We start from the raw sequence: 15,526 nt of genomic DNA, 5'->3' as shown, positions 1-15,526 counted from the left end.
AGACATAATCAAATAATGGGCTTGCATCTGAGCGTGTTATCCTTCTAATCCTATTTCTGTGTTTAGAAGGAAGCTTAAGAAAATTAACCATCTTTTTAATGCAATCCTAAAGGTCTCGGTTATGATGAGAAAAATGCTTCTAATACGATAAAAGCCCTGAGAGCCTCAGGGTTCCCGGCTCGGCCAGCCGCTCACAGGGTGGCAGGAGGGGCCGCAGGATGTCCACGGAGGCCTGGCTCTCCTCGGGAGGAAATGTGATCGCTTTCGCATCCTGCCTCCCGGGCCGTGCAGGGCCCTCCCTCCCCAGGCCTTCCTCTGGAGCAGTGTGTGTTTGTTTGGAGACCAGGTCAGGGGTGGCCAAGTCTCCCAGGTGGCCAGTTGGCTTAGTGCTCCTTTAAGATGCTTATAAAGGAGCATTCATATTTTTCCTCTTTTTTTTTTCCTTCTTCCTGAAGAGGCTATTTTCCTCTTATCTTCATTCTTTAAGAACTAAATAAAGCCCCCATGCCTTCTGGAGCCCAGAGATAACCTCCCACCCCAGGCCTGAGGAAGTCCGCTTCTTGAAGCTGTTGTCCCTCTTTTCTTTTAGCTTTCTCCTGCTACCCAAGAACACAGCCTGTTTTTTCATTTCTGTCCCATTACTTAGAAGTCCCAGCCGCTCTTCTGAGTATCTATACTTAGTCATGTTTCTCCTTGTTGGACAACTGCCCCCATCTCCCACCTCAAGTTTATTCCTCTCTAGCCCTGGCCATTAATAAAGAAGCTGCATAGATGGGGATTCTTTGTCCACAGTCCATGAAGAAGAGCTTTACATCCACTTTGTGAGCTGCCAGATATGGTATAGGAGGCGTGTGTGTGCGTGCGTGCTGTGCGCACACACACACACACACACACACACACACACACACACACCACTCCCATCCCTGAAGGGTGGCCAGGCTTTTACTTGGAGATTGCGCATTATGGCTTGCCATCATCCTTGGAAATGGGCAGAGAGTGTTTCTGTCTTCAAGTCAACTGGCTTAACTGTGAAATTTACAACTGTGCAGTCGTTGACATATCCAGGTTAAATCTGATTGTGTGATTTATGTGAGAAATAATTCAGACCCACTAGATATTTCGGGGAAGGATATGTCAGAGATGGGCCGTCTCGTTGCTTTATTTTCTTCATCAAAATATAGGATGGTTTCTGGAGCTAGAAATGTTCGAAGCAGATGGTGCACGTTCTGTGACATGGTATTTGGGAGAGACTGTGAACAGCCCAAAGTCCTGCGGCACTGCCAGTCGCCCGGGCATTTTCATCGATGTTGGAAATGAGGGGCTGGACTCCCGTTGGTGTCTCATGACGGGCAGCACCTTGCCTTCCATTGCACGGATTGTGCTAAGAATAGAGCAGGTCTGGGCGGTGGCATCGGGAAGCGGAGTGGTCCCAAAGCAGGTGAAAGGAAAGCCTGGGGTGACTGGGGAGTCTTCCCTAGAAGATGTCTACCTTCAGAAACAGAGGGCATCTGTAGCCCTTCACAGGACACTGGGTCCTGTTGGCACCACGGTGTGTATGAGCATGAGAAGCCGACTTCTTGCCTCTTCTAATTTGAGCAGTCAGACTGCCTTATTTAGAAGCTAAGCTAGGATTGGGGTTTCCTTTCCTTAAAGCATGGACCATGTCTACTTTTATGTATAAGTAAGCTAGAATAAAACAGACATGTGTTTGTTTGTTTTGCTAACAGTTAAAATTGCTGGATGCCATTAAAACATTTCTGTATTTCTGGCTTTGTCTGGAAAAGCAGACGATGTGCCCATAATATCCTGGAGCCGAGTAGTAACCAGTACCCACTGGCACTGGCCGTGTGATCACTAATTCCGCAAGTTCCCACCGCTCCCTGTGGTCTCCCAACAGGAAGGCAGACCGTCCGTTGACATGGATCATCACCCCTGCTCTGTTGTCTGCTCTCACAGAAAGCAGTATTTCCTCGCCTTATCCAAAGTGGAGTTAGATAGGGCTGTGTGTTTCTTACACTTGACCCACTGCCCGCTTTCACTTTACCTGCCTGACCGCGGAAGACATTGGGTTTTGTGACCTCTGGCTTCAGGTTTGGGTTGGGGGAGAAAGCCAGGGGGCAGCTCTTTTAGCTTTCTCCCGCTACTCAGCCATGCAGCCCACCGAGTGCCCAGCTGCTAGAGGATGGATCTTGTCTCTCAGCCCATAGCATGCAGCTGCCTATGGCGGTGAAAGTTCTCTGCTTCCGCGAGTCACGATAGGCAGGCCATGCCGACTTAGCACAGACATAATCCAGGGAGACTGCCCCAGGGTAGCATCTCCAAGATCTCGGGCAGTGGGGAGGAGGCATTTTGATTGTTGAATCAGCCACCTTATAGGTGGTAAGAAATTATCAGCCCATATCTAGCTCTTTGGTGCCCGAGAGGGTTGCTGTTGGCTTACTGCCCACATGACCATCGTGTGCCTTTTTCATGGGCAAGAGAAACGACCATAGGGGTTCGACTGGTTCTCTGTAATGAACAAATTTCAGTCCTTAAGGACCTTCTTATTTAAGGTCATCTGCCTGCTATATACTTGGAAATACCCTCTGGGGTTCTATTACCCTTAGAGTTATTTGATCCTGCATTTCTAGATGCTGAGTTTATCTATTACCTTTTACTGTTCCTATGAGGAGTAAGTATAAATTAACAAATATAAATTAATCACGAGTAAGTAGCTTTGCTGGTGCATTGCATTTAAATAAAACCTCAATGGTGAGGGACCTAGTCTAATGCTAAGTATCATGTGCTTCTTAGAATTTGAGCAAATAATGATGCTAGTTTGATTCTGGTGGGGTGCAATTACCTTTCATATTATGTTAAAGATCTGTTGTTTTTTTCACTTTTTTTTTTCCCTGAAAGAAATGGAAGGCTTGTGCTTATATTGCTAGATACCTAGCACAGAGTAGGCGATGGGTAAAGGCAGAATAAAAGTCCAGAACATACGCATTACTGAACAGTTACTTCAAATGAAGTGGTGTGTCAACAATACTATTTTCCTCCAAGTTCCCAGAGTATAGAAAGGAAAGGAAAGAGGTTTTGTCCACTGCCTAGTCCTTCCTTCACTTCTTACCATCTCAGATCCCCGTGTCTCCCTTTTGAACAGGCAGATTGCTTGTCTTGGCTTTGTTTCTTTCTCACGCGTTGTTTCCAAAGCATTTGCTTATTCATTTCTTCTTTAATGCTGACAATTATGCCTGGCTGGCATGGCTCAGTGGTTGAGTGCCGACCTATGAACCAGGAGGTCACGGTTCAGTTCCCGGTCAGGGCACATTCCTGGGTTGCGGACTCAGTCCCCAATGTGGGGTGTGCAGGATGCAGCCAGTCAATGATTCTCTCTTGTCATTGATGTTTCTCTCTCACTCTCCCTCTCCCTTCCTCTCTAAAATACAAATATATTTTTAAAAATTTATTAATAATGACAATTATGATAATAATAGTTAAATTCATTGAGATCTTACTACATGCCCGGCAATAGTTAAAGCACTTTATATAGTTGGTCTCACTCAATCCTTACAACCAAGCTATGAGGTGAGTGCTATAATTATCACCATTATACAGAGGAGTAATTACGGCCCAGAGATGTTAACGTGCTCAGAGTTACACAACTTTTGGGTGAGCTGGGATTTGAACCCAAGCAATCTGACCCCTGAGCTCACCTTCCTAACACGCTGCCTTGTTTCTCAGAACATACCTCCTGTCTCTCTGAGGGTTAGGGTTAATCATTTTCTAAGGGGTGATGGCAGTTGAGTTCCTTACCTGGACCTCTCTAATATCCGTGTTGTTGTTTATATCTCTTAGGTGTTTTTCCAGGTCGGACCATCTTGCCCTCCACATGAAGAGACATATCTAAAAAAAACCTAAAGGCCAGAGTTGCCATGACGTCGGCCATTGTCTGAAGGAAACGCCACGAGGCAGGGGGCTGGACTTCAGGCGGGGACCCATTGCCTCGCAGAAGAAAGTTCTCACTTCTACACCTCTGTGTACACACACACACACACAGTCACACACGTACACACATGCTGTCACGCACAGACCCCCCCAAACACTCACTATCATGCACCCAGCTATATTTAAAATATATACGGCTATTCTTCATGCCTTGCCCTAGCCAGATGATAGAAGACGAAGAAGAAGGAGACCAGGTTGAACTCAGCAAGGCAGACTGGCTGCCCACGTCAGCACTGTTGGAATTATTTCCCGCTGTGGCCAATGGAAATCAAAGCAAACGGATGCGACGTTTCTGCAGGTGGACAGCCGTGAGAGGGGCTTATCTCTAACTCGCTTCTCCGTGCAACTTGATAGGAGAACACAACGTCTTAAAGTTGCGTATGTGTAGCACTGTTCCTTTCTAAGTAGTTGGGGGAAAATGACCTAGAAAACCAAATTGCAGTTTGGTAGCCAAAATTAACTCTCGGTTTATTTGTCCTTTGTGTGTGAAAAGTCCTACTATTCCGTGCGTCCGACTTCCTCAAAGAACTGTTGATCGGTTTTGGTTCTTCTTAGCACCACTGAGATCTTTCCAGTCGATACCAACGGCCTTAGCGGCGACAGACTCTGGAATACACCTTACACCTTTCTGGCCTGCATTTCTCTAGACTTCACTCGTAAGGGAGGAGTTTTCTTTTCTTACTTTTTGACTCTTGCACACCATATGCACTAGGGATTCTGGAAACTTCTAGCATGACTGCAAAGTGGCCAAGAGAATAAAGTCCTGATGGTAAATCACAGCCTATCCCTTGAGCCTCACCTATTGCCAGTGCTAGATTTTTTTCTTTTTAATCTCTGTTTTTGCTAACGAAAACTTGAAAAGCTTATTTGGAAGCTTAAATGTTTTATCTTTTCTCCATGGACTAAACCTCACCAGGACTCTCTCAGCACCTGGATGTCCAGCTCTCAAAGCAGCCAATCAGATGGGACATCACAGTTCTCTCATCCCCTTGAGGCATCATGACCTCAGCTCATAGTGGTCAACCCCGTGCTGTGTGTCATTGCTGCCCTGTACCCAGTTTCAGCATAGATGTTGCTAGTCTCAAAGGGCAGCTGCATATTGAACCTAACTCTGGGTTATGACCTGACAAAAAGCCAAAAATATCACTCTTTCCAGGAGTGGGGAAAGTGGAAGATGCCTCCCAAGTCTAGTGACTTCAAAAACATCATCTATCTTCCTCTCTCATGCCCACTGAGCTCATGTTACTCCACTTGTTAAAACACACAATTCAAAAATGCCATTGTGGGAATGAAGGGTGGACATTTAAGGAAAGGGTTGAGATGTTTCTCTAACCGTCTGTCTAAAAGGAGAGACATATTTCTAATTTATTTTCTGGCTAGGCCCTTCATGACTTGTGACCTAGAGCACCCAGGATCAACAGAGGCCTCACGTTTACTCTGCAAACTGACTCCGAAGGGGTTACATTCCTTCCTTTTCATCCCCCACACACATCCAATATCGGTCTCTATCTACCCGCATTCTTAGCTAGCTGGCACTGGCCTCAACTCCAAAGACTGCCTTTAGGACCATTACATGGCCTATGCAAGCAAGCGGGGTGGTTATTAGGACAGATTGTATATTTTGTATATTCTGGGACCATCCCTTCAAGACACGTCTAAAAAAACAAAAATGGCACTTGGTCCACACATGGTTGCTGCTCCTTCATACCAGCTGGCTCCCCCCGCCCTCCTTTGACTGTTTGACTCATTGACTGTTAAAATGCCACCCCATACCTATTTGGGATGCAAAACTGAAGTCTTTAAAAGGAAATAATAATATAAGAAACACAAATACACTTATGACAGCAACCTTCAAGATCCTTGGCATTTGGTTTCTCAGCTTTCTGCAACCTTTGATTTCACTGAGATGTTGAATCTACTCATCTGAGGGTAAAGGAGCCTCCTTGTCACAGATGTTGTAGCTGCCAATTGGACACATGGGGCATTCTGAGGTCTGGCCCTTAAACTTTACTTTCTCCTTTTCCTTTTTTCAATTTAGACCAAAAAAGAAAAAAAGAAATAAAAACCCACAACAAAATAATGACAATAAAAAAAAAAAAAAAACCACCCTAAAACACACACACACACAAAATCTGCCCATTTGCCAGAGGCAATTATGTATATGTTAGTTGAAGGGTATTTAAAAAAAATCAGTTTTATTCCAAAGATTTAAAACTAGACATGACTTAGAAACAATTTCTGGAGCACTGCTTGCTGACAATCTCGTAGTTCTCTACTGCATTTGAGTGCATTTTGTGGCCAGTCCATCGGGGCGTGCCATGGGGTTATATTTGAATGTGTGGTGCATCCTTTCTGGGTGAAGGATGTGGGGGGGACCTTGAACCTCGGCTGTATTAAACTGTAGCGCCTCCAGTCAGTGCACTAGATGAAACTTTAGACACCCCAGATTGTGTTGGTTCACTGGTCTCCCTTCCCATAGTAGCCTCTAGCAGGAATGCACACACACACACACACACACACACACACACACACACACACACACTGGTGATGGCGTTGGCCGTGGCTGCCACCATTTACAAATGTTCTCTCCCCAGCGGGAGCTGTTCTGGCCTCTCGAAATGCTATTACTAAGGGTTTAGAATATTTTATTTTATTTTTGAACCGGCCAATGCAAGGCTCTATTAAAAAGAAAGTTAAAGAATGCAAAAGAGTAATCATTGCTTGTTTGCTCCCTGTTGTCATCAGCGGTCTGGAAAAGACCTTATTTGAATGTGGCGGAACAAAGGCCCTTTGGTCCTCATCAGTGTCTGAACTGTTCTGGAATTCCTCTCTCTCTCTTGTATCAGTGAGGTCCTTTGTAATCTGCCCCTGACCTTTCTCAGAGCAGGGGGCGCTGACCCGTGATGGTCGGGCTTGCTTGCTTCAGAGTCATCTGTTGAGTGTGAGAATTGGCCTGAGAATTTGGTGGGTGCTAAGGGTATGGCTTGGAAACTGTTCTCTAGCGGAATTGACACCCATGAACGATAAGCAGTCCTATCCACGGGAGCGGGGGTACAGCCCCTATCATTTGGAAGCTGATTTGTGATACAATGCCCTTCATCTCCAGAATGGCAGAGATGGTCGGTAAGAGCCTGCTGGAGTGAGCAGGCTTCCCAAGAAATGGCCTGAAAATGTTTTGCTCCCAAAAGGACGGGTTGTTTAAAACAGTGCTTGAATGGACATTTGAAACACATCAAACTGCTTTCTCACTTCCATTGTTACCTCCTGACCTTCCAGGGGATCCCAGATTGGAAAGGAGAAACCTGGCAGGGTGTTTCTTGTGATTGTCCCTCGAGCACACTTAATCCAGGGTTCAGAGTTCGATGTAGAGAACAGGAGTGTTTCTAAGCCACTGACAATTTTTGACAGTTTTCTTTAGTTCAAGTTGTGCTTCTGTCTCCTACCACCCGGCTGTAAGTCAAAGACGTGGAAACCTGAAATGATATGCTGCTCCTAGCTACTGGCCTCCTGCCCCACTAACGGTTAATCTGCCCAACTTAACGCCTGGTGGTGATGACTATTGCGTTTCGGATGTTCGGATTCCATGACAAAGCTGCATTTTTATAAAGAGATCGGAGACCCCAAAATGAACTTCGTGCTGACCACTTCCTTCTCCTCTCTACGTGCTTTCCCTTGCAAAGCCCTTCAAACCCCCACCTTCTCCCCTCCTGCACCTCTTGTGCCCTTTTTACATCTTTGATCGCCTGATTCTAACAGGGTAAAAAGACAGCCAACCTCACGCACGATAGCAGAACTGATTCCTATGTTTTAAAAAATCTTCTTTGAATCTAGAAGCCAGAGAAGATTTTTTTTTAAGGACTTTAGTTTGGGATAAACTTTCCAGATGAGCCATGTCTGTTTGCATCAGAGGGGACATGGGACTTTCAGGGCGACTCACCCAGGGCCCGCAAGCATTCTGCCCCACGCCTGAATTCTTTGGCAAAGTAAAAAAAAAAAAGAAAGAAAGAAAAAAGAAACTTGAATGGCAAGAACAAGAAAACCTAGTGATTGGTTTTATTGGTTCAAAATGGTTTCCTCTATGGAAGGCACTTTGTAAAAGAGAAAATACAGTGCAAAGTGCTTTTGTCTTCTCTGTTGCAGAAGTTGGTTTTAGGAGAAGGAAGAAGGGAGGGGAAGGTCAGAGAGATGCAACACACTTAATTACAGAAATCAGGTTCATTGTTTTCTTTTTTAAAAATCTTAGGAAGGCCAGCACATCTGGCCACTTTTGCACCCAGATCTTTGCCAAAGTGAAAATTCATTAAGTAGAACCGGTTGCGGAAGTGTTCCCTGGCATCTTCCGGAAGTGGCCACCTGCCAAGCGTGGGGTGGGGCAGGAGGAGAGAATTTGCATTCTGGGTCTGGATTAAATTTCGGTAAACATGGTGATGTCTCAGTGTGAAAACGAGGGGGCCTGAGTCTAGTCAGTGCCTCTTTGACGGCCTACTTTCCTCAGTGAGAATCATTGGGAATACTTGAGATGAAACAAACAAACAAAAAAGTGTCCAAGGAAGCAAAAGCTGCTTCTCAGTGTGAGATCCCATGACCAACTGTCTGAGGCTTCAGGGTTTTCTCTTGCTTTTAACACTCTCTCTTAAACCTCCTCTGTTGGTACCTAATAGATCCCAGAAAGGGCGATGCTAAAGCTGCAATTAACTGTTGTGTGCACCCTTCCGACCTAGTACTGTATTCTTCAGGTGTTTTCCATTTAAGTACAAGTCCTCGGGAAGCAGGTATCAAACATGGAGAGAGAAATCCTAGGCCATCGCTTCACAAATATCCCAAACAAGATACACTCTTTTCAAACAGGGCTCCCTCTAAGGGTCATGAGGGAAGGTCGATCCATTCTTTGTTGGGGACTGTTTATACAATTTTTTTCAACTGTGAGCTTTGAAATCGTCAATTGCTTTGACTCCAGCTTCTGTCTACTGCCATAAAATGGACCCCACGTCAGAATAATGAGGGTGGTATGTCTGCACACACCTGGATGTGTGCCCACGTACCTAGTGTACCTTCGCGGAAGGAAAACAGGCTACTGACGTTGAAGAGGAGTAGCCACCAGTGCCTAATATCTTTCTGGGGGGATGGATGCTCATAATTGCCAGTATATTGAAACCACACTGGGAGTTCCACATAAAGGGGAAGGGCTGAGGGTGGGGAGAGGGGACCTTGTCATCCTAGGCCTTCGGACCAGACAGAATAAGTTCTGCTAATCTAGGTCCTCAGAGGCTTTTGGGCTCATTGGCTGGTTCTCAACCTTTCTTTTTTTTTTTTCTCCCCCAGCATGCATTTCCTGTACTCAGACTTAATTTTCTTATCTTCCACTTCTGCTTCATTCCAGGGAGGAAAAGTACACCTGTTATGGCCACGATCTCCTTGCTAACACAGAGGCAAAAATAAATGGTTCATATGTTTGGAGCCTCCCCTTTCTTTCCACAAATCTCCCCAAACTCCTCCTCTCTCGTCATCCCCTCCCCACTCCCACCATTTGACTTCCCAGCCACCACCATTTTTCTTTCAAATCTCTATTATCCTCTTAACAGTTGGCTTGAAAATATTTATTTTTGCACTATCCATTTTCTTTTTGCCAGATGTGTCTAACAAGTGTGTTTGGAGAGACCTACTCCCAGCCCCTCCCCTCCCCCACCTCCCCGGTCACATTCTCTCAGGCCTTCTCTGGTATTTATAATATATCACAGAAGTACCCAGTCTTATAGCCCTCGGTTATGCCTTTTTTTGACATTTTATTTTTTTTAAGCTTTTTATATATATATAAATATAAATATATTACTTTGTCGAGTTTTTTTGCTGTACAAAAGTCTTAAGATTTAAAACTATTATTTGTATTATATGATGGTGGTATGTTAATGTTACAAAATTATTAATGAAGAAAAAATTTATTTTTGTTACTGGTCTGTTTCATAATTCTTTTTTAAATTGGTATATTGTAAGATATCTATGCAAAAGATGTTATGTGACGCATTTTTATTTAAGAATGTAATATGTGTAATAAACAGTAGAATGTGTTTGGCCTTGGAATGCCTTACTCTGTTTCTCCTTAGCTTATTTAATTGGGAAAGAAAAATCCTCAGAGACACAAATGGGTCCTTATATACCTCATGAGAATTTTCTTTCTCAGAGAAAGGGAAGGCAAAAGACCATATGAGGTCGTTTTTCTTTGTTTGGGAGGTTTTGTGGGGGGGAGGGGGCGGGGGAAGGTATGTATTTTATGGTTTCAATGAGGTGGCTCAGTGCCAGATAGGATGGAACACTGAAGACGGTTTATTTCTTCGAGGGGAGGAAAGGAGCATATTGTTGGAGGTTATGAAAAGCAATATTTTAGAGCGGGGTGGGTTATGGGATGTTATTTGTTTAGGGGGTTAGAGAAGGCTTATTGAAAGCAGTTTATTTCGTGAGCAGGGGGTCAAGTTTGTTCTGGGATAGTGTTGAGTGGAAGTATCTTGGAAAGGATGACTTGAAGCCATGAGTGGAGGAGCGAAGCAGGGCACAGGTGAGGCAATCCTTTAGGTGAGAGGTGGGAGGAGTCCATTGACAGGAGGTAGTTGGTAGGCAGGTGGGGAAGAGCTGACTAATCAGAGGCGGAGGAATCTGGGTGCCTGTCCACAGCACAGAAAGTTAGGTGCAAATATAAGCTGTCTCAAAGCGCTGAGAAGAGGAAGAGGAAAGGCGTAGGGAAAAGGCTCAGAACTAAAAGAACACTGGCTAAAATCTCTTCCACAAGTGACTTCCAGGAAAGAACATCAAAGTAAGGAGGACAGTAGGGAGTCTACCTAGTGTTATTATCCCAGCATCCCTTGCAGGGTGATTCCCCAAGAAAAGTTGCATCATTCACTGGAAACAACAACCGCATCTGTCATTTTCATGGGACACAGCACCGCTCAAGCTTTCTTAACACACTTTGGACTTATGGGAAAGGGTACCATGGTGAATCACTTTGATCCGCCATCAAATGAATCTGACAAAGTTTTCAATAGATTTTTACGTGCAAGACTGGCTGCAGCCACTGCCTCTCTGCATTGGTACAGTCATGTCTGGGAACAGGAAAGCAGGTGTAAGGAGTGTTGCGTGGGTTTGCCATGGAAGCTGAGGGGTTGTGTTCTCGCTCTAATGAAACTTAAGGTGAAGAGAACAGTGGATGCCACAGGGGCCAGGAAAATGGTTTTGAAAATTGTAAATATCAGCTGTCACATCTTTCAAGCAGATAAGTGAGCAGGTAAGTGAACAGGGCAACCCAAGATTAACTGAAATCCTGTGGGACCGGAGTTTGTAGTCCTGCATACTGGTCCCTGGTCATTTAGTAGATCCCTGACTAGATGAGTAATGGAGCCATCTCAAAACCAAAGTCGTTTGCCTAGAAATTTCTTTGCATGAGAAAGTATAAGACAGCTTTGTAGTATTGCTTAGAACAAAGCTTATTATTCTGTAAAAGTAAGCCTGACTTGTAAAAGGATGTCAAATTGGACATGTTAGGAGGAGGACGACCTGTATTGTGCTGAAATGTTCAGAGGACAGGGTGGTAAGTCTCCAACCTATTTGGAATAAGGAAACGAGATGGTTTATATAGGTGAACACTATATTCTAGATGACTGAAGCTTTCATATTGAGAAACATATGTTGCTTAAAATATACCTAAAAATAAGTTACCCACTTTACAACCTTTTTGAGCACCCATTTTTGCAATAAAATATAAATTTGGGGATGACTCCAAGCGGTGGGGTTGCTTGACCCCACACTACACGACTTCACACTTAATACTGAGGGGCTGTACTCTCTTTGCTGTGCTTTCCCTATTTGGAAGTTACATGTTCTGTCTGTTACCTTCTAACAATACTTTTCTCCTCATCAACTAGCAGATATCAGAGAATCAAGCTTGGTAGGTTGTATAAAAATAACTATAATTTGAATTTAACAAGGAGTAATCTGAAAGTGTAACCTGGCTATTCTAGGGGAGTGAAGTGTACAAACCTTGAGACAGCTGTAATCTGAGGTCGCCTATCCAATTGGGAATTCTTGGCTAATGGAAAAGAATCTCATAAAAAGCAGGGCTCAGTGGGATTGATAAATAATTCAGTATATCTAGCTCATCTTCCACTTATGATGATAGGGTTAGAAGAGGAGATGGCTGCAACTTTTCACTGAGACAAGAATTTGAGGTGACTGGTAGGTGATGGTTTCCGGGGTTTTCCACAATGAGCCAAAAATTCACCATTCCTTCTCCAACATCAACCATCTTATCGGAACTCTTAGAAACTATCAATACTGACTGGCTTGAATATAACCTATTTTTTTTTTAATTCTGTCTGATCATAATATAGTTACACATACCACCACACTCTATTTAAAAAGAATGAAATGACACAAAGATGGTTACAAGAGGGTAGGAGAACAAGATTTATGTTCGTGTAGAATTTGTCACTTTACACTGCATTTGAGCTGCCCAACAAGACTGCACAGTAATGACCCCTTTGCCCTCACTGATAGAGAAACAGGGATTTAAAGAAAGCATGTGACTTCGGGGAAGCCCAGGGGAAATACTAGTAGGAAGTGGTAGAGCTCACCCGTAGGTCCCCTGACTCCCAAACTAGTGCACCTTCCTCTGTTCCTCACTGCTTGTGGGAGTTGAACCAGGAGCTAACTCAATGCTTATGTGTGTCTAGCCATGACATCATCATTGGCCACACTGACTTAATTTCTCCATCTCCTCTTCATTACTCACAGAAGGTAACCTATAATATAGATAAACCACCACATGCTAGCATTAGAAGGGACCTTGGAGATCCCCTTCAATGCCACCATTGTCCTGAAGGAAACAGAGGCTCAGAGAGGTTGCAACTTGCCCAAGGTCATCAGTACATCTTCTTCATCACAGGCGTCAACCATGGGTTATTGATATGCAGATATGATCTACTAGTTTTGGTGGGTTTCTTAAACTTTAATCACTTGAGTATAACCCTCAAAATTCTAGCAATGTCCTTGTATCATTATTTTTAAAATATTTTTCTTTAAATGGACCCACTTTCTAAAAACTTACCCTGTGTTAGCTTTGTCCAAAGCAAAAATATTCCTAAAACTACTCATTTGACTGGTTTTCCTTTACATATAATGGAAAATTAATATATGACTCACAATAAAAATACTTATCTTTATATTACATTAAAAGACTCAATTACTACTGGTGGTACGGGAGAGGCACTGCTCTGTGCCATTCGCTAAAATCTATTCTGTACCCTTTCTCTTCAGCTAATTATTTAGTCCATATGATGCTCTTTGGAGCACATTTCAAATTGAATTTAAAACTAAGTGCATGTGAAAATTTAATAAAGACTGATTTGATGACTGGGAAGTTACTTAAAGGACCCAGAGGTCTCTCAGGAGGAAGAAGATAATGTGGCCATAAGTGAAGGGAGCATGCATCCTCTGCCTCGCCTTCCCATCCTTGGGACAACCATCTTCCCTCGGGAAAAGGCACTCCCAGTAGGTGGGCTTGTGGCCAAGTCATGCCATTATTCTGGGAATGGAGCCCTGACCATTAGGCTGCATCAAGGAAATCACCTTTTCCTCATGTCCCCCAATCAATGGTCAATGCCTAGAAACACATGCTATAAAAATGCATTTCATATGCTATAAAATGGCTTCAAAAATGTGCTCACTTTTATGACATGTTTCCTGAGATCCCCAGGCCACCCCCTATACATGCACACATACATACATCTCAACCCCAAGGTGTTTTTCCAGGCAGCTTTCAGGCACCTGATACTCTACTATTAAATATTTCTTTATAGCTTAAAGGCTTTCCTATTTTAAAACTACAACTGGCCAGGAAGAGGTAACCCTTTGTGTTTTATTCATCATGTGTACTATAATGTGAATCAGTTTATTCTATCATTTCACAAGAAAGGGTTTTAGTACAAGGAGGATGAGAGATGTGGGGATTATGGATAGGGAAAAAAATATAGAAGCAGGTGGCCAACTTTGGGACAGGAGGTGGGGAGGGCTAAGCAGCTCATTACTGTAGAGACACAGGATATCAAATGACTTCATAAAGGCACTGAAGCAATATTTTGTTGCCAACAAAGCCTCCTATGTGATCAAAAGGATGGTCTACAGAAACCTGGGTCTGCAGAGGTTATCACAGGAAACAGTTGCGAGTATACGGGCGGCCTCTAGTTAGAGAATCATGGCAGATCTCTAGTTATGGGCCTAATTCTGTTCCTGAAGCAACAGCTTCCGGGGTCCTGGTCCTACCAGTGGAACATCAAGGTTCCTTCATAAAGATGGGAGTGTATATGAGTCCCTGGGGGAATATTTAAAGGAACATTATTTGTGGACTCCCATATCAGAGGCAAAGCAATGATGATATATTTTCTGCAGCTACACAATAGGCCGTGTTCTTGGGACTGTCTGCAGACTGTTCTGAGAAGTACATGGGCTGGGAATATGGGATTGTTAGTCAAGGACCCCAGGCTACCAGAAATAAACACCCTGATCCTATTTCCATGTCTAGGTGGACTCGTGGAGGCAAAGACCAGACCAGAAGATTTGCCTTCCTTGAAATCGTAAATGAACTGACTCAGTGTCAAATTTGTTACAAAGTCATTTTTCACCCCCCACTTAGAAATATCTATTTATCTTCTAATGTACATAGAATATGATGACAATATTAATAAATGGTCAAAATCTTAACTTTGATTCTGGGAACTTTTTTTAAAACATATTTTTATGGATTTCAGAGAAGGAGAGAGAGTTAGAAACATCAATGATGAGAGAGAATAGTTGATCTGCAGCCTCCTGCACACCCCCTACTGGGGAGTGAGCCTGCAACCCCAGGCATGTGCCCTTAACAGGAATTGAACCTGGGACTCTTCAGTTCACAGGCCAAGGCTCTGTCCACTGAGCCAAACCAGCTAGGGTGGTTCTGGGAACTTTTAACACCTTTCTGTTCTCAGTCGTTGTTTTTTGTTGTTTTCATTTTTCTTCCCATTTACACTCTTTTTTCTTTCCTTTCTCTCTTTCTGCCTCCTGATATCTGCAAAAAATACTGTGAGGAACTGGCTCCAAAGCCCATGTTGGACTTCCCTCCCGGGTGTTGCCTCAGTGACCTGCCCCAGGTGCTCCTTCCTCTTCTTTGCCTCCTCTATACCCTTAAAGTGTCACTGTCTCCCAGTTGGAGGGCGTCCATTATTCAACATTATTTAAAACTAGAGGCCCAGTGCACTGTCAGGAGGAGGAAATGGTGGGAGGTTGGCCGGCCAGCCTGCCCTGATTGGGGTCTGATCAGGGCTGGGCCGGCTGGGGGGAGGGGCCAAGGGTGATTGGCCAGTGGGCCCTGCCCCCAATTGGGGTGGGGGAGGCTGCTGGGGGTGGGGCCAGCCATGGGGAGGGGCTGTGGGTGGTGGGCCCCACCCCTGAATGGGATCCGGGGTAGATCAAGGGCCAGCAGCCTGGGGAAGGGGCCATGTGGTTGGCTGGCCGGCTCTGC

General features: G+C 44.2%; 1 protein-coding gene across 2 annotated transcripts in view; it reads left to right on the top strand.

Moving 5' to 3' along the window:
- Positions 1-10,052, top strand: part of KLF7 (KLF transcription factor 7) — a 94,102-nt gene extending 84,050 nt beyond the window's left edge. For both annotated transcript variants that reach the window (XM_079782777.1, XM_079782776.1), the window contains exon 4: positions 3,838-10,052. In XM_079782777.1, the coding sequence (XP_079638903.1) occupies positions 3,838-3,875 (38 nt within the window). In that variant the 3' untranslated portion in view covers positions 3,876-10,052. The remainder of the gene's footprint in view (positions 1-3,837) is intronic.
- Positions 10,053-15,526: the final 5,474 nt, after the last annotated feature.

This window comes from Cnephaeus nilssonii, assembly GCF_951640355.1.
Source record: "Cnephaeus nilssonii genome assembly, chromosome: 10".
Lineage (NCBI taxonomy): Eukaryota > Metazoa > Chordata > Mammalia > Chiroptera > Vespertilionidae > Cnephaeus > Cnephaeus nilssonii.
Note: the sequence above shows the minus strand (reverse complement) of the source record. Positions and strands in the feature narration are given on the sequence as shown.